We start from the raw sequence: 20,293 nt of genomic DNA, 5'->3' as shown, positions 1-20,293 counted from the left end.
GATAGATATAGAACAGATAGAAGAGATAGAAGAGACTTTGGCCACAAGAAACAGCATTTGGAGGAAAATCAGCAGGAATGATAAACTCTCTGACCGTCACCTTTCAGCAGGGAGTCCCTCAGGCGAAGCTTCCACAGACGAGTGTTGTGTTTCTCAGGTGAAGCCACTGGTCCACGTCTCCTTGACCCAACCGCCTGATCATAAACACCTAAAACCAGGAGCAGCCCGAAACCAGACATCAGTGAGGAAGCATTCATAGTGAGACCCATCAGGCAGTTTCCAGCAGACCACAGTCATATATACTGTATAGTGAGCGTGTGTCCTGCAGCACCATGTGTGATCCCCCTCCTCCCTTTATCTAACCCTCTGGAGCCCCGACTGACAGTGATACAGTAAGATACTCTACACATACCGTACATATCAGTAGTCCTAACAACAGCCTTAATATATCATGTTCCTGACTTCATAGTTCTACCGAATCAACAGGAGGATGGGGAGGATACAGACAGGAAAACTGACGATTCATTGTTTATGTTTCTTAATCAGACCTGTGACGGACGAGAGAACAGTGAACTGTGTCCCGCATCACAATCACAGATTGGAGAGGGAGCTGATAAACACAATACACATCATACGTTCTCACATCAGCGCCCTATGAATGCATGAATGTGACTCATCCTGGAAAGCTTTGAGTGGTCGGTGGGACTAGAAAAGTCTTATATAAATACAGTCCATAAAGAGAGTCGATTTGAGTTGCAAACTTATGCTAAAATCATAAATCATGTACTATGATAAAGTGAGTATCAAATTGACCTTGGTATTTAGAGCCTCTACTCTACTTGAAGCCAGTGATCACAGCGTTGACTCGTGTTTGGCCTCTCGGGCTCCGTCGGGTTGGATGAGGACTGTAGGTGGACGGACAGTCTCAGGTCTACCCAGGGACGTCCACAGAGCTGACCTGTCTCGCTCACTGTCCTGTGGGACGCTCACACTTCAGCCCAGTTCTCTGGAGCGGGTTTTCATTCAGGATCTCTGTGTGCTGTGGTCTCCCACAGCATGACGCCACACCATGGGATGGTAACGGGCAGGTGATGAGCCGTACCTAGTGTCCTCTAGACATGACTCTTCGGATGTGTTCCAAAAAGACATGATCCTGACTGAGCTCTGCAGGCAGCTTCTTCGACCTCATGGTTTGGTGGGAGGTCTCGTACGACTCGTTATATAGATGATGCAGAGTGCACAATTAGTTGATTCACCACGAGGCACTTCAGGCAAGGTGTGGACACATCTCATAGATGATCAGGAGAAATGGAACGTTAAATTTCAAGGGTCATAACGAAGTGTCTGAAAACAGTTCTATTAGAAAACAACTATAAAACATGGTTTCACTTTGTCCTTATGCTTATGAGAATAGATCAATGAACCATGTTTTCCATTTGCAGCTAGCTCACAGAACACAGTGAAGAGGTGTGAATACTTTCTGAGGCCACTATGTGAAATATCTCCAAACATATACATTATATATACATACATATATATCTATACATATACATCCTCTCCATAGATGAGAGGATACCCCTCCCTTCTCTTGCAGGCCCCTGGCATCTGCCTTCTGCCTGGACAGACCGTCTCCCAGCAGTAGCTCATTTAAATGTATCATTTATAGAATCTATATAATATATTTTATGGAATATCATTTATTTTATATTATAAGTATATATAAGTGTCCTTCCCACTTTGAAATGACAAATTCTGAAGTGTTGAAAGTGTAAACTGTTCCGTGCACACGTAGGAAACAATCTGTACATTTTCGGACAACTGTACAAACTATGAAGCTATTAGTTCACAGCCATTATTGAATCTGTTTCCTTTCCTACAGGACACATTCTTCCAGAGAACAGTAAGAGCAGAAGCATTACGATTATTTTATTCATCAAGTACTGCACACACATGCTCATTGAATGGTGACACGAGGAAATATAAGACATGAGGTGATCAGAGGCATCAGCACAATATGATGGACTAAGAACTATCATGTAGCATCAGTAAACACGTTAAGGCACCTTCTGAGGCTTTAAAGGAAACGTCAGTTGACTTATGAATGAACTGGACATTTGTTCCTCATGTTGAACGTTTGTGAACATGGCGGTTGTTAGAGGCTGCAGATCTCACCAGCGAGTCAAACACTCCACAGCTTCTTTTGTCTCCATCAGTTAAAGGCCGTTTGCTGAATTTGGCACAAGTGAACGGCACAGTATCAGTACAGTGTCCTGGACTCGTCTCACAGGGTTTCAGATCCAAGTCCTACTGTAAGTGCTGGATTACAACCGAAGAATGAGTGGAAGGTGTGGAATGTTGAAAAAAGTCTAATACATAAATGATAATCTCTTCAGATGAACCGGTAGCCTTGGGGCTAGGAGGCTCCTTTAGCTCTCAACTTGGACAGCAGCATCTCATTCTTCCGGCACTCCTGAACAGAAAAGAAAAGAAAAACATTTCATCATTAGTGACATCATCATGAGGTGAAACGCATTACTGAATGCACTTATTGTAAGTCTCTTTTGACAAAAGCATCTGCTAAATGAATGTGATGTAATGTAATGATATAATGCAGATACAGAATGAGTGCAGCTTATCACATACATATCAGTTCTGGTGTGCACAGCAGCTGACGAGGAACAACAAGTTGCAGGACAAGAGTGACACAGATATGTTTTTGTTTCAAAAGAATATCAGCATTGGTGAGTCACTCAGACAGGAAAGAAATAAGTGAGCTCATGTATGTTTCTTTTTTTTAATTCAGCCACACCTCTCATCAGAACTAATGAAGCCTGTGGTGATAATGGACTGTTGCTCTCACCTCCTTGAAGTCCTTGACAGTTTTGAAGTAGAGCCTCTGCTTATCGAGCAGCTCCAAGTATTCGTCATTCAGCTGATCTCTCCTCATTTTGTTCTCCTGCTTCTTCTTCTCCATCTAGTAAAGGCATACGTGCAGAAAGCAAGCGTGTGTTGTGGTGGTAAATAGATAATTTGTCTGATTCCTTGTGCTGCCTCCACAGCCGGGTCCTGGTCAACAGCGATGTGTCCAGATCCCAGCAGGTAACTTGTTTCATCATAACCATAGAAACATGATCAACCATATGAAAACCAGACCCAAGTTGAGAGTGAGTTCTACCTTGATGCGGCTTTGTTTGATTCCCTCCACTATTTGTTCCATCTGTCTGAGGAACTGCTCTTTGGCGGCTGAAGACGACATGGCTCTAGAGAGCAAGACAGCAGATATGAGCTTTGACACTAGAGCCGACCCACGTGGACGTTTGAGGACTAACGACAATATGAGGGAGAAAAAATGACCAATAAAATCGGCTGATATACATATATTTAATAAAAAAACAGGCAATTCCTAAGATGTCATTATCAAACCCTTGTCACAAAGAAATTGAGGCTTCATATTTTATAGCTTAACCATAAATAACTATATATAAAATAAAAAACACAAAAACAACAAAATAACTAAAACTAGATCTCAGTTCATATACCTCAGTGTTACGAACACACACAGACGAGCAGATTTATACTCACTGCTGGAAGTTGTCATGAATGGAATTCAGCAGATTGACCTACAGATATGAGAGCACATTTTTTTATGATTAATATAATATAAATATATATATATCAATACTCAAACTGAACAGAACTGCTAAAATCACACAGATCTTTATTTAAACTCCATTCTACCAGAGCTGAATGACATGAGATTAATACATCACAACGTGGTCACTGACCTCCTTCTCCAGATAAACCTTTTTGTCATCTAACGTGTTGTACAGAGTGAAGAACTGCTTGGTCTCTTTGTGTGTTGCAGAAACTGAGAGACACAAAAAGAATTAGTAGAGAGTGTCTTTGTTCCTAATCTTTACTGTCATTTATTAATGATTGGAGATACATTATGTTCTGCGAACTGATACAGAGGAGGAACGCACCTTGGCTGTAGAGTTCGATGAATCTCTTCTGGTACTGGGTCAGCTCGGCCCGGCTCGGCACCTCGTCAATCTTCCTCTGCAGGATGGCGATCTCCCGGTTCCTCCGAGCCTGAACACAGTTCAGAAAACTAAACTCTGGAGAATAATAAAGGAAGTTTCTCTCTGAGATCCCAACAGAGGCCTAATCTTTGTCAGGTAATATAATATGAAGATGTGGATAAAGCCTTTGGTGTTTTCTTATGACTATAGACAAGAAATGAAGAAAGCTACAGCCTGGTAACTCCACCTAATCTGTGTTTTCAGAAATTATAGGGAAAATTGTGAAAGACTGAATTACCCACCAGAGTTCCATAAAGAACCAGCCAGTATTTTTACACTTCTTATTGTTTCACATACACAGATTTATTTATGAAATGCCACATATCGGTATCATTGGTTTGCTTAAAAAAAGGGTACATTAGTTTCAAAGTAAAGCTACTTTTAGTCAGTTATGCAGAATGTGTGTTATATTTGTTCAGCAGTGGTTTGCACCTTGCAACTGTCACGTTGATGCCTATTTGTAACCATCATCTTTCTTATTGTGTTATCATGAAGGTCTGCAGTCCTTTATAGGTTCATATCTTCTTTTGTGACATCCTGGATGAGTTGTCAGAGCACTACTGGGGGACGCATGGAAGGACGGTCACTCCAGGGACTTAGCGACGGCTTTCTAACCCTTTCCGGACATAGATTTCAATGACTTTGTTTCACATGTTGAATTTCTTTAGTCTGCAGCATCATGTGCTGCTTTCTGAGAGTTTTAGCCTACTGAGTTGTGTTGTCTGCTACTGTGACCCAACTACACTATGACCTCCAGTGTAAAATCAAATAGTTACCATTAGCAGACGGATCTTCTGTAGTTTCTCTCTGTCTGTGTTGTACTGTTTGTCTATCAGCTGGGTCCTCTCCTGAGTAAAGAAAAAGATGAGCTGGATGTTTAAAACAAACACGTGATCTCAATGAATGTTTCCGTCTTAGAGAAATGAAAAGACGTGTTCGATACCTTCTCCTCCTCTGTATCTTGCCCTGAAGCCATGTTCAACTCCTCAAGGTTCTGCTGCAGACGCGCCATCTCTTCCTGGACACCACAGTTAACTTAATATCAGTTAACAGTCATAGAGGTTTTAAAAACTCACTTTCTACTTGTACAGACAAGAGTGGAACTAACAGGATGTGGAATGACAGTCAAAGTGTGTGTTCGTGTACTCACCCTGCAGTGCGTGCGGAACTCCTGCTCCTGCTGCTTCAGGTTCTCATTCATGGTGACCTGAGCTCTCAGCTTCTCCAACAGGCTGTTCAACAGAGTGACACACTATCAGACTGTCCCACAGCCAGAGATCACAAGTCTCAACAGGCTGTTCAACAGTGACACACTATCAGACTGTCCCACAGCCAGAGATCACAAGTCTCAACAGGCTGTTCAACAGAGTGACACACTATCAGACTGTCCCACAGCCAGAGATCACAAGTCTCAACAGGCTGTTCAACAGTGACACACTATCAGACTGTCCCACAGCCAGAGATCACAAGTCTCAACAGGCTGTTCAACAGAGTGACACACTATCAGACTGTCCCACAGCCAGAGATCACAAGTCTCAACAGGCTGTTCAACAGAGTGACACACTATCAGACTGTCCCACAGCCAGAGATCACAAGTCTCAACAGGCTGCAAGACACTGAAGCTCTTGGCCTCAACCCCACTTGGTTTTTTAAAACTGACATTTAGCAAAATGGCAGCAGGCACAAACAAATGCAACTCTCCGCTTCGAACCTGAGTGATATGACTGACAGTGTCTATGAGATATATTTTCAGTAGCTGCCACGGTGCCTAAACCCTCATGGGTCCTGGACTTTTTTGACTTTTGACTCTTTTATACCACATTAGAACTCCTTCTGCACTTGACTCCTTCATCCTTTGAGCTTCACGCTGTGTCTGTAACTCATCCAGACAGAGAAGTTAACATCTGAGTTGTTATTCTTACTATCCTCTTTCCCTCTCTCACATCTCCTTCTCTATCCTCCTTTTCACCACTCCAGCCATGTGAGGTACTATCCCTAGTCACTTCACACCGCCCCCGCCCCTTTACCCTTTCTCCTCTCACCTTCTTCAGGCTATTGCTCCTGACCACCTTCCTTTCCTCACACGCATCATCAATACCCCTCTGACAGCTGGTCACTTCTCCACCACTCTTAAAGCCTCTTTAAAAGAAACCCACACTCAACCCATCTGACATGGAAAAGTCCCTGAAGCATAATGACAGTTTTAAAAAATCCCTTGTTTGTTTGCTAACCCTACGCCCTACGTCCAACGACAGTATCAGCAGTCACCTACAGTCTGACCATAGGTCTGTGATACGAGGTTCTTCAGCAAGATGGAAATCAATCAAACAAGATCACTTGTGTCATGAGGATTTGTAGCGAGTGTGTTGACATTTCTACTTTGGCTCAACCCTCGCACCATCCCTGATACAGTGTGTGATACAGTGTCTGATCCAGTGTGTGATACCGTGTTTGATACAGTGTGTAATCCATCGTGTGATACAGTGTGTGACACATTGTCTGATCCAGTGTCTGATACAGTGTGTGATACATTGTAAGATCCAGTGTGTGATACAGTGTGTGACACATTGTCTGATCCAGTGTCTGATAGTGTGTGATACATTGTGTGATACATTGTCTGATCCAGTGTCTGACACAGTGTGTGACACATTGTCTGATCCAGTGTCTGATACAGTGTCTGATCCAGTGTCTGATACAGTGTGTGACACATTGTCTGATCTAGTGTCTGATACAGTGTGTGATACATTGTCTGATCCAGTGTCTGATACAGTGTGTGATACATTGTCTGATCCAGTGTCTGATACAGTGTGTGATACAGTGTGTGATACATTGTCTGATCCAGTGTCCGATAGTGTGTGACACATTGTCTGATCCAGTGTCTGATAGTGTGTGATACAGTGTGTGATACATTGTCTGATCCAGTGTCTGATACAGTGTGTGACACATTGTCTGATCCAGTATCTGATAGTGTGTGATACAGTGTGACACATTGTCTGATCCAGTGTCTGATACAGTGTGTGACACATTGTCTGATCCAGTGTCTGATAGTGTGTGATACAGTGTGTGATACATTGTCTGATACAGTGTCTGATAGTGTGTGATACAGTGTGTGATACATTGTCTGATACAGTGTGTGACACATTGTCTGATCCAGTGTCTGATAGTGTGTGATACAGTGTGTGATACATTGTCTGATCCAGTATGATAGTGTGTGATACAGTGTGTGACACATTGTCTGATCCAGTGTGTGACACATTGTCTGATCCAGTGTCTGATAGGGTGTGACATATTGTCTGATCCAGTGTCTGTGTCCAGTGACACACACTCTGATACAGTGTCTGATAGTGTGTGATACAGTGTGTGATACAGTGTGTGATACATTGTGTGATACATTGTGTGATACAGTGTGTGACACATTGTCTGATCCAGTGTCTGATAGTGTGTGATACAGTGTGTGATACATTGTCTGATCCAGTAACTGATAGTGTGTGATACAGTGTGTGACACATTGTCTGATCCAGTGTGTGACACATTGTCTGATCCAGTGTCTGATAGGGTGTGACATATTGTCTGATCCAGTGTCTGTGTGTCCAGTGTCACACACTCTGATATAGTGTGTGATACAGTGTGTGATACATTGTCTGATCCAGTAACTGATAGTGTGTGATACAGTGTGTGACACATTGTCTGATCCAGTGTGTGACACATTGTCTGATCCAGTGTCTGATAGGGTGTGACATATTGTCTGATCCAGTGTCTGTGTCCAGTGTCACACACTCTGATACAGTGTGTGACATATTGTCTGAGCCAGTGTCTGATAGTGTCTGATACAGTGTCTGATACAGGGTGTGCTGCATGATGACGAGATGATCATTCTCCACCACTCACCCACTGTCAGCCTGCCCCTCCACCTCCTCCAGAGACTTCAGGTCTTTTTCCACATTATCCAATTGCTGTGTTGCCTGAGAAGATACTCGAATGTTTTACTTGTGTCTGTATTCATTGTATTGTCTGTACTGTACCTCAGCACTATTGAAAATTACCTCCATCAGTTTTCTCTTGGCCTCATCACACCCCGTCTTCAACTCTGCATGCCGAGCTTGTAGCTGCCAGAAATACATACACACTTATTACAACATCATCCCTGATCACCACTTGAAATCGTAGTAAACTTTATTTTGGTTCAAATAAAAAAGTGTGTCATGATAGGGAGCTGTAAGCAATGTGAAGATGAATAATAAATCAGGACTTCTTAATGACTTTAAATTAGACCTTAGTCAGAGAAAGCTCATGTGCTGGTGCTGCAAATGAGTAATACATTATTTGGTCTATAAAATGTCCATAAAGGTAATAGTTCACAGTGATATTAAATTGGTATAAGGAATCAAAACCATATGTAAATAAATATGCTCTACCAGGTCAAGTACAATTTCTGTCATCAACAAATCCTTTAGTGTGTTTTGGACTGGAGTAACTCTGGAAGACCCGACACGGTGTCAGTGGACCACAGTGAACTGCTGACCTCCTCCAACTGTTTGCTCTTCTGCTGGATCTGTTTGGTGAGCGAGGCTACTGCCCTGCGATGCTGCTGCAGCTGCCCAGAGCGCTCGGAACGCTCGTCTGAAGTCAGCTCCGACTGCTACAGACCCATGCAAGACATACAGTATTACAACAAAGTAGAGCAAACAAAATGAAACAGCATCACACAGGTTGCTGGAATAGTTGTGTGTATCATATATGCTTTGAATTTGTTTCTCTCCATATTAGTTTTCACCACATTAACCTGCTGGCGTGACCTTTACTGTGATCTGTAAACTGTAAGATGCAGGTTCCTTCCACTCACAATGATCAGTTGTGGGCAGAAACAGAAACACATTACAGTAAGGCCATTACTTTTAGTAAGGAAAAGTTCAAGATTACAGTTTGATATTCTGTGGTTACGTTACAATGAATAAACCCAGTAATGCTTGTGAGCTATTCCCTGGGAGTTGGATGGAGGGTCTGCGGTCAGTGGGCAGACTGGTCCAGGATAAGGCTGAGGTGAATGTGAGGCAGTAGCCTTGACCAAAAGACGGGAGATGCACCGCAGGTAATCCATATCACATAGTCATTTCAGTAGTGTGGCACATTATTGTTAATAGTATGGTAATTTAGTTACTTTTTTAATGTGTAAAGAGTATTCATAACAGCAACTTGCCCAACACAGATAATGACTACTTTTTTTTGGAACTAAAACTCTGGCTGGTTCCTCGATCTTGATTCTGCGGGGCGGTGTGAGTTTGTACTCACCTTCTCAGCGTACTCGGAGGCGATCTGTTTGATCTCCTCACACTGCAGTCCCACGATCTGACCCACTGCAGTCGCAGTCAGCTTCCCCTGCACAAGGATACAGCTCAGTCACAACCACACATGGCTGGACTAGTCAACAACCAGGATCTAACACAGTAACACATCTTGATTCTACTTTCAGCAAAATAGGTCAAAGCATTTCCGTCACTCATGGAGAGCTCCAGTCCGAACCCTCTACCCTGGAGACACAAAGACACGGCCCCTCAGATAGAAACATGCCAAGAGTGGAGTAATGTTTTGGGAACTCTTAATGACATTAAGCTTATTCAAACTTTGGGCAGAATGGAGAGGAGGGCATGTGCTTTCCCTGCACACCTGGGTGGAACATGTCAAATGCAGCATGTAACAGATGATTCTGCCAGAACCAACAATTCCTCAACTTATAAAACTTTGATTGAGTTCATGCGTCTCATAATGTGGACAATGAAAGAGTCCTCAGTGAGTGTGTCACTATAAATAACACAAAGCCCTGAAATCAGAAGAGCAATGAGATAAAATATATAATATACATATAATATGAGCCTCTGGCAGCAGAGAGAGGGGTCTGTAACATCTGAACCCAGATAAGCAGAGAAGAAAAGTACAGAACAATGTTTGTGTCTACCTCTTCATTTGCCATAGCAGCCATGCTGGTCATCAGAGTTTTGATTCGCATCTAAGATGAAAAGCAAAAACAGTAAAGTTACATTTAACACTCAGCAACTTCAACACTTATCCCCCCATTACATTGACACAATACATGAAGTGCTCACCTCCTCTGCTGCCTGCAGGTCCTCTTCTTCGGACACCTCTGCCATCCCAGGAAAGGTCACCTGACTACTGGCCAGCAGAGCCTTCTCCTCATCCACCTAGAGGGGAGGGAGTCAAGATGAAGCTCAGTCTCATCAATGTGAAAATAGCAAATGCACTTGAGCTCATCCGTGCACCCGTGACCATGTTAGTCTCATAACTGAACCATGGGAAGGTGCATTGTTGGCAATACACACCTATATAGGCAGGTGCACAACATGAATCAACTCTACTTGTTGATGCAGGATACGCCCAAACACCAACCACCTACCAACTAGCAAACGTGGACTTGGACTCATCCAAACCAACCTGAGCCATGAGGTCTCGACCATAAGAAATCAGTGTTGACTAGTGTGTTGGTCTGAACAGGAAGGAACATCCAGTGGTGTTCATCGGAGGACTTGATTCATTGAAACACCTACCTTGACTTGTTTGGACTGCTTGCTGACACCATATCGCCTGGAGGGAAACAAACCATACGTTTTAGTAACAAAAACATTTTCTTTGTCATCGTTACCATGCCAAATCACGACACCATATCATCAACAGGCAGTCATCCAGAAGAAGGACTGTGTCACAGCAGCACCACACTGTGCATCCATCATGCCAAAGATCCGTCAGAACATGTTCAACCACAACACAAAGTGCAGAAGAAGAAGAAGCTTCTTCACATGTTCATGTACAGTACTTACAGGAGGACATTGGACATTCTAGTGAAGAGACAGAGATGGATGGATGAATGTCAGACATGAACCAGACATGAGATACGACGTATGCACGATCAACAACGCAGGCCCAGAAAGATTCTCATTTTTACACATTAATCATAGTAAGCAACAGCATTATGTCATGTTGTAAAGGTTATGTTTTCGTTTTGCTGATTTATTTTTATGAGTTGAATAGAGAAATACTGATAAAAAATGGACAGTGACAGCTGTGGATCATGTCCAGTCTCAGAGCCTCTCATATGCCCTCTGATGACCCAGCGGACCCTCACACACTGGACAGTACCAAAAGGTGCAGATGCCCTAAAGGGTTAGAAAAATACAAATCTGCTACAGCGCCAACTAATGCATATTAATCATGTCAGTTGTTATGGTCCTCGTTATCATCTGCTGATCAGTTTACACATGAAGCTGGACACGCTGACTGACTCGAGTGGTCTCCAAGTTTACTTCAAAGTTGTGCATGCGAGTGAGTTCAGGACTGAGACAAGTTCATAATGCAATCTGATGTTCAAAAATGGATCTGTGCGGTGAACCTAAACACAGTAATAAAGATTGATGATAGATACAAGGTACGGATGTGCTGGGATGCATCATCAGTGATGATGCCTAAGGTCATTGGGTGTTCCGGGTCAACATCATACACCCTCGCCCCGGCGGCCCTGCTGGGCTTGATCCAACCCCGACTTAGACCACGGGTCACCCCTCTTCATCCAGAGCCACCTGGGCTCTGTCCCCCCGTCGCAGTCCTGACATCTGTCCTTCTGCGGGGCCAACTCAGGCCCAGTAAGGAGTACTTTACACTCCACATTTTACACGCGAGAAGTGACACAGGAAAATATGTGATACACGCGCGAAACAGGAAGTGTTTGTCACTGTCATGATGGACGTCAAAAAGAAATAAATGAATGACAGAATACTCTTAATCTTACCTGCCGTATTCCAGCAGAGTGGAGTGAACCCTGGACTCTTCATCCAGCAGTTGCCCTGCATCCTTCTGCCTCCTGTACTTTCTCTGCGGTTTGTAAACTTCCTGGAAAACACCAGCATTCATTCAAGTCATAATTCACATTTAGTATATAAACAGAAACACCAGTTGTAAAACTGCTTGTTAATGTTGCTGTCTTAATACTAATATGCACTTGTAATTTGTTTGTGTAGTTATAGAAAACATTTCATTAAGTACGGTGGCTTAAGAAAGTATCGAGACCCCTTCACCTTTTTATACAAATTTATAAAAACATTTAAAGTGTTGTAAATTCAACTTTAAACGGATAAAACTGACAAATTCAGCCCCCAAAGTGCCGGACGGCGGTGCCAGCAGTGTGGGTATGGTGTGATGTAAAGAAGAGCTGGATGAATGTGTGTAATATAACTTGTGGTTGATAAGACTATAAAAAACAGTCCATTTACAAAGATCCAGGCCTTTAACTCAGTGCTCGGGTCTTCTTTGGTGAGTCTCTAATGGTGGATCTAATTCTTCCTGACATATCCTCTCAGGCTCCGTCAGACTGGATGAGAAACATTTGAACTTCATCTTCAGCTGGGCTTTTACTGAAGGACAGTCATGACACTGCAACCTCCACGCTTCACGGAAGGGATGTGTTAGACAGGTGATGAACAGCGCCTGGTGTTCAGAGTTTTTCTGTCAGACCAGAGAATCTTTTAAATGCTGATTGTTAGACTCCAGGCAGACGGTAAACGCTCTAATTTCTTTCTAGCCACTGCAGCATTAAGGTCAGATTGATGAAGTACTGAGGAGATGGTTGTCCTTCTCTGCTGAGACTTCTGAACCTCTGTCAGAGTGACCGGTGGGTTCTTTGTCACCAGCCTTGCAGTTACTCACCTTGGTTGCACAGCAAATCTAGGAAGAGTCTCTCTGCTCCTCAATGATTGAGGCCACTGTGCTCTGTGAACACTCACATCTACTCGTGCCCTGATCTTCCTCTCCCTGCGCTGTCATCACAGGTCGACAGAGTCTCTTTGTGTCAGACCTCATGGTGTGTGTTCATTTCTAAACTATGTCCAATCACCTCAATGTGCCTCAGGTAGACTCCTGTTACGTTTTAACAGTTTGACACTTTGTCACTGTGTGCTCTTGAGTGGACAAAAATATGAATTTTCCACCCAGCCATCTTCGGCTGCTTGTCCAGGGTCAGGTCTCATTGGCAACAGGTTAAGCAAGGGAGTGAAAACCTCTCTGTTCACACATCCTGTCTCCATTGATCACTGTGGTCCACATGCAAACACACACACACACACACTTCACGTCTGATGTCTGACATCACAGGACAGAATGTGGTCTGGTGAGGACACTTTCTGAAGCCAGCGTCAGGCCTGATGTTGTTACTCACCAGAACATCCAGCAGGGCCTCTGCAGCCTCGTCTTTCCTCTGGAGTAACTCTTCATCCTACAAGAAACAATCCTGAACATCAGCTCTTCTCTGGACCACGGTTGGTGCAGCTTGGTTACATTTGGGTTATATGATTATTAACACACCGTATTGCTAAATTAATGTGCTAATACTGTAGGATTGATGTTGTCATTTTAGATTGAGGGGGTATATTTTTGTCTCAATTCAACTCTGAATTAGTCATAATTTTGACATAGAACACTTTTTTCATTCAATTTCAATGTTTTGACTAAGGGTTATCTTTTTCGTGATGAAACATCGTTATTGCTTTTTCAGCATTTGAACAAAAAAAACAAACAAGCTAAACTACCAAGGGGAAAAGATAAAAACACATTTGTAGGCTAAAAGAAGAAGAAAACGCACCTCCGTGGCACAGGGCAGAGTTCAACAACACAGCACAGGTAATGTGTCTTTGACACATTGAGCCTTTGTAACGTTTTAATCCATCTACAAAACACAGGACTAATCTCAAGGATATAGGTAGTACCTAATTCAGTCAGTTGGTGGCAATAATGCTACACATGGTTGCGCTCTCGCCAGTGAAACAAGAAGAAGAAGGAAATCCACCATTGACCAGGCCCGACAAACGTTGCTGGTCTCAGCTACATGTCAGGCGCACTGGAGCCACCAGGCGCTCCACAGAGTGGTCGCACTCTGGAGGCCTGCGATATAATCCTGAGAACATGTCGACTCTTAAAGAGCGGCTGCTCTTTGACACGACAGCGAGTTGAAGAGACACAAAGCGATAACAGTTCATTAGTTACCGCTGACACAAGGAACACCAGTACCCTGACTCTGGAAGGTTTCCTACACTGGTTGATAATAATTTTTAGGACAGTAGCAAAGTGTAGGCTAATGATTATTACTGTCTGAGCCTAGAGAACATGTGACACCACCCACACGGTCATCATCCAGCACAGTGCTTCACAGTAGACATGTCCTCTGTCGGCCAACTGGCACGCTCACCTCTGGGAGGCTGTGGGTCTTCTGGAACTGAGAGATAGAGTACGCTCTCACATAGTCGCCCATCTCTGCCTTGGTTTCTATGGCTCTCTTCACCAGCCACTAGCAGGAGAGAACACAGACCATCAGCCAATCAGAACACATACTGAACCATCCTGCTCAAACACATCTACACGCCTACTGAGTCTTGAATATTATATGAAGATATTGAATATTAATAGAAGCTTTGTGATGAATTCTCTTACTTGTATCACTGGAAAAATGTGGATAAAATCCAGCCCTTGGATTTGATGAGGTTCCAGGCGATGAGGACACTTCATCTTCGGAAGAACAGAAACTATTTTCTCTGTCAGAGATCTGCAGGAGACAGAAACACAACAAGGGGTCTTAAAATATCATCTGATCTTCATCCAGGGAGTCCAGGAGTTCTCTTTCAGGTTCAAAAGTAGAGTCAATTTTCTTTTGTATGCGTGAATCGTTCATAGCCACGTTACTATATATACCTATGCATTTTACAGTGTTTCTGAATTTAATAGTTGTTTTTACAGTAGGAGAACATAAGTGTCAAGTCTCATGTAATCAAGATGATAAAGATATATTTTTTATGTAGCTTTCTCTCTCTCTCCTCTCACCATCTGGTCTCAGCAGATGTGCTGGTTCTGTTACAGATTTCTTCTGTTAAGAGTTTTTTCTCTCCAGTCTCAGAGCTGCTCATTGTGGAACTGTTGTGTTTCTCTTTACATTGAGATAATGTATTTCATCATTTTGGCACTATACAAATAAACTTGAATTGAATTGAATTGAATGTGGGACAGAACAGAGATCATACAGTATAAAGGAGCTTTAGGGAAAAGTTCACTCACATTTTCTGGCCGATAGTTGAGTTTTCTTGAAAGAGAAGATCCACGTCAATGTCAAAGTTACATGTGGTGATGCACCAGGTCATACCCCCGACCACCTGACGGAGAGGGGACGGTAGGAGATTTACTGTGTTCACACAGACTATTTAGTGAACTGGGCAAATACAACATGTGTGGATTGTGAAATGGAAGTCTAGCAAAACACAGAACATAAGTAAACGCCTCCAGGTTTACATTAATTGAAGATGCAACAGTTGAGATTTTACAGTTGTGAAATCTCTCCACACGCTGTGACAGTGTGAAACAGTCTCCACTCAGTGAAAACACACAGCTTTAGCTCACAGTACGTGATTTTAATCCAATACACGTTTTATAAGAATCTGTGAATATTTTGTGTGTAGTTTGAGTGTGTTGTTTCTGCATTCTGGTCAGTCTGAATGGTTTTATTCTTTCAACGTTGTGTTGGGTTGGTGTTTGAAAATAGGGTCTGTGTTTGTTGATCCCAGTCTGTCACTGGCTGCAGGACTGATGAATGGAAGGTGTGAGAGACTGGACACAATCTCTATTTCATAATAAGCATCAAATCTGTAACTTTCACCTCAAAAAAAGTCAACTGTTGAAACATTTGTGAGATTCTTTCTTGTAAACTTTACAATGAATATATGACTTTTATTCTTCGACATTTAGGTCTTCAATGTGAGGGATTTTGAATGTAGGTATTGGTGTCACCTGAACAAGTCTGAATGAATCTGAGAGGAGGAGAGGAGGAGGGACAGTGTGTACCTTGTCAAAAGGCGACAGCCCTTTAATTCTGGCTCTGAAGTAACCGGCAGCCAGCAGGAGCTCCAGGATCTCGGCCAGCTTCACGCTCTGCTCCTCATCCTCTCTGGTCTCCACCTGGGAGACCAACGTCATCACACGCAACGGGTTTTACTAAAATACATCATTAGACAAGTTGAAGTTTAAATATATATATATGTTAATATGACAGAATATGCCCAGATAGATATTGGATGAATAGAATTGGATTGAATGTTAAAGACGAAAAGTATAGCAATAGGGTGGGTTATTTATCAACATTTCTAAATATCATGTATATTATATACAAATGTAAGAGTATATAAATAATATATATATATACATATATATATCCATTATATATTTACCCATCTTGATTTCTGGGTAAAATATGTGTGAAATGCCATGATACATATAGTGATGGACTGGAAGATTCAGGAATAAGAATATGTTAATGTGTGTGAGAAGCCTGAATATGTTCTGATATGTAAAGAGTAAACAATGCTTCTTATATATGTATTCACTTTCTACATGTGTATCAAGTCAATACAGCGGTTCAGTATGGTGCCAGATATGATTTTGGTAGTGATACAATAGTTTGAGTGATAATACATAATAGTGAAATAGTTGATGTCGTAAGAGGACCTAGATCTCCAGATCTGCAGCTGTAATCGAGGAGGAGATGTTCTCATGATCACTGAACTCTTCTGTAACTCGCTGTTGATGCTTTGAGGCGTCGGCGTTACCGGATGAGCAGCAGCTTATTCAACTCAACTTGATTTGTATTGTGCCAAATCACACCAAGGACACATCGTGTCAAAGCTCTTGACCTCACAGTGAGGTGGAGACACAGACACACAACAGACACACGACAGACACACAACAGACACAACGGACACACGACAGACACACAACAGACACAACGGACACATCGGACACACAACGGACACACAACAGACATAACGGACACACAACAGACACAACAGACTTAACGGACACACAACAGACACAACAGACACAACGGACACATCGGACACACAACGGACACACAACAGACATAACGGACACACAACAGACACAACAGACACAACGGACACACAACAGACACAACAGACACAACGGACACACAACGGACACACAACAGACACACGACAGAGTGCTGTGCTGTTACACATGGGTCAATGTGTCCATGTTGTTGTGTTACACATGATCAATGTGTCCATGTTGTTGTGTTACACATGGATCAATGTGTCCATGTTGTTGTGTTACACATGATAAATGTGTCCATGTTGTTGTGTTACACATGATCAATGTGTCCATGTTGTTGTGTTACACATGGGTCAATGTGTCCATGTTGTTGTGTTACACATGATCAATGTGTCCATGTTGTTGTGTTACACATGGATCAATGTGTCCATGTTGTTGTGTTACACATGATCAATGTGTCCATGTTGTTGTGTTACACATGGATCAATGTGTCCATGTTGTTGTGTTACACATGATCAATGTGTCCATGTTGTTGTGTTACACATGATAAATGTGCCCATGTTGTTGTGTTACACATGATCAATGTGTCCATGTTGTTGTGTTACACATGGATCATTGTGTCCATGTTGTTGTGTTACACATGGATTAATGTGTCCGTGTTGTGTTACACATGATAAATGTGTCCATGTTGTTGTGTTACACATGGATCAATGTGTCCATGTTGTTGTGTTACACATGGATCAATGTGTCCGTGTTGTGTTACACATGATAAATGTGTCCATGTTGTTGTGTTACACATGGATCAGTGTGTCCATGTTGTTGTGTTACACATGATCAATGTGTCCATGTTGTTGTGTTACACATGATCAATGTGTCCATGTTGTTGTGTTACACATGGATCAGTGTGTCCATGTTGTTGTGTTACACATGGATCAATGTGTCCATGTTGTTGTGTTACACATGGATCAATGTGTCCATGTTGTTGTGTTACACATGATCAATGTGTCCATGTTGTTGTGTTACACATGGATCAGTGTGTCCATGTTGTTGTGTTACACATGGATCAATGTGTCCATGTTGTTGTGTTACACATGATCAATGTGTCCATGTTGTTGTGTTACACATGGATCAGTGTGTCCATGTTGTTGTGTTACACATGATAAATGTGTCCATGTTGTTGTGTTACACATGGATCAATGTGTCCATGTTGTTGTGTTACACATGATCAGTGTGTCCATGTTGTTGTGTTACACATGGATCAATGTGTCCATGATGTTGTGTTACACATGATCAATGTGTCCATGTTGTTGTGTTACACATAGATCAATGTGTCCATGTTGTTGTGTTACACATGGATCAATGTGTCCGTGTTGTTGTGTTACACATGATCAATGTGTCCATGTTGTTGTGTTACACATGGATCAATGTGTCCGTGTTGTTGTGTTACACATGATAAATGTGTCCATGTTGTTGTGTTACACATGGATCAATGTGTCCATGTTGTTGTGTTACACATGATCAGTGTGTCCATGTTGTTGTGTTACACATGGATCAATGTGTCCATGTTGTTGTGTTACACATAGATCAATGTGTCCATGTTGTTGTGTTACACATGGATCAATGTGTCCGTGTTGTGTTACACATGGATCAATGTGTCGACAACGTGCTGTTACCTGGATGACGTTCCCGTCCTGGTCGTACTGAGCTCCTATCCTGGAGCCAGTCCTCACTCGGTGGAACACGGACGCAGCTGCCGCCATGTTGCTTGAGAAGTGTGGTGGACGACAGGTCACATGACCCCGTCACGTGACACACGCACACGACGCTGTGAATGTTGTCCGACGCTGCACAAGAGCGACGACAGCTCGGCGGAACCATAGAGTTACTACCAACCCGCTGTAACCACACTCTACGTGTTGACTGTGGCTCGTGAGCCTGGTGGTTTCATGAAGAAACAAACTGCTCAATGCGCACGTGATACTCACACTGCCACCGACTGACGCATATGCTTGACGAGACCGGAAGTGACGCGGTGCGTCTGCCGCCCAGTAGAGGGCGCAGTGACACCAACTAAAGGGGGAACTACATTTTGGAAAGGCAGGAACAGAGAGGGATCATGACGTTGGTGATAATTAACACATATTTAATCATATGTCATAAAAAAACACATTACAACAAATGTTAACTGTCATTCCTTCTATTTGAAATATTCACTCAAACTAAAAATTCGCAAAAAACCCGAGCCGAACAGAAGGTCATGAAGATAAATGAATCATACAACCACAATAGTCACATTATTCATCTGGTCCAACACAGCCCCACACACGTGAGTGCTCCTCATGGTTGATATTACATAATGGTTCACATTGTTCATGGTACATCAACCCTTCTTCGACTCAGGAACATGTTACCCTGAATATGTTGTGTATGAATATAAAATGACGAAATGCATCTTAGCTGGAATAAGCCTCAGGACTCCATTAAATGACACATTTCAAAGAGTTTAAAACTCTGATAAACAATGTTTTATATGAAAAGTGCTCTTTGTCTTGCACCTATAAACCTTTTGAAATGTGGTGGCTTGTTGTTGGTTGTGTATTTGCACAACATTGTTGTGTAGACGTTTCCCCTGAATAAATAAAAAGAAGAAGAAAAGAAAGTTGGTTTGAGGAGCATATATTTTTATGTTTCTGTTTCGCCATAGCTTCTATTTTTTTTATTGATTTTTTTCTTCTTGTATGAATAACTGCAATGAAAAAAACACTGTGAGCTGATTTCTCAAACATTTATTCTATTGTTCCGTGTTTCACATAGGCCTGCATGAGAAAATGATTGATACACAAAGTACTGAAGACTACAGTGTTTTGCGTAAAGCACATTAGTGTGTTGTTTCTGCTTTGAATGAGTAATTGAAATGGTTCATCTTCGTATAATTTTGTTTAAAAAACGCCATTGCGTTTGCCCGTTTTATGTGTAATTGGCTTATTAGTATAAAGTTTTGACACAACGAGGTAAAAAAAGACTGTTGTTCCTCAGTAACCTGAAGCAGGACCAGCTCCCACATACAGGAGCATATCGAGAGAAGAGACCTTCACCGTGTGGTCAAGGCAGCTCAGCAGCATCATCAGAGACACTACACACCTAGACACTCCCTGGTCCAATCGCTGTAAACGGTTCAGGACAACAAGATCCACACCAACAGACTGAGGAACAGCTTCTTCATAAGAGCTGTTCCATCATATCCTCCCTCCCCAACCACAGAACAAAGCCCAAGAAAAAAAAGAAAACATCTATACAAACTTTACACCGTAAACAACTGTGTTCTG

General features: G+C 42.4%; 1 protein-coding gene across 1 annotated transcript; it reads right to left on the bottom strand.

Moving 5' to 3' along the window:
- Positions 1-1,911: 1,911 nt before the first annotated feature.
- ccdc93 (coiled-coil domain containing 93) lies at positions 1,912-18,986 on the bottom strand. The gene is made up of 23 exons (XM_035604385.2): positions 18,641-18,986; positions 15,966-16,079; positions 15,186-15,280; positions 14,568-14,679; positions 14,326-14,424; positions 13,300-13,356; positions 11,878-11,978; positions 10,643-10,679; positions 10,184-10,279; positions 10,036-10,086; positions 9,372-9,458; positions 8,605-8,721; positions 8,126-8,188; positions 7,971-8,044; positions 5,233-5,314; positions 5,026-5,100; positions 4,859-4,930; positions 3,984-4,092; positions 3,786-3,868; positions 3,583-3,620; positions 3,176-3,260; positions 2,861-2,974; positions 1,912-2,470 (listed from the first exon to the last, which is right to left on the bottom strand). Exons 1-23 carry the CDS (start codon positions 18,725-18,727, stop codon positions 2,414-2,416), a joined length of 1,905 nt encoding a protein of 634 aa, XP_035460278.2. The 5' UTR covers positions 18,728-18,986; the 3' UTR covers positions 1,912-2,413.
- Positions 18,987-20,293: the final 1,307 nt, after the last annotated feature.

This window comes from Scophthalmus maximus, chromosome 14 (assembly GCF_022379125.1).
Source record: "Scophthalmus maximus strain ysfricsl-2021 chromosome 14, ASM2237912v1, whole genome shotgun sequence".
In the NCBI taxonomy this organism is placed as follows: Eukaryota; Metazoa; Chordata; class Actinopteri; order Pleuronectiformes; family Scophthalmidae; genus Scophthalmus; species Scophthalmus maximus.
The sequence above is the reverse complement of the archived record's forward strand: the minus strand, read 5'-3'. Positions and strand labels throughout refer to the sequence as shown.

Excerpts from the sequence above, each read along its gene's own strand:
- ccdc93 (XM_035604385.2), bottom strand. The coding sequence starts at position 18,727 with ATGGCGGCAGCTGCGTCCGTGTTCCACCGAGTGAGGACTGGCTCCAGG. Across the intron at positions 14,425-14,567 it reads ACATTTTTCCAGTGATACAA|TGGCTGGTGAAGAGAGCCAT; the intron begins GTAAGAGAATTC and ends CTCTCCTGCTAG. Across the intron at positions 5,315-7,970 it reads GAGGGGCAGGCTGACAGTGG|CCTGTTGGAGAAGCTGAGAG; the intron begins GTGAGTGGTGGA and ends TCTGTTGAACAG.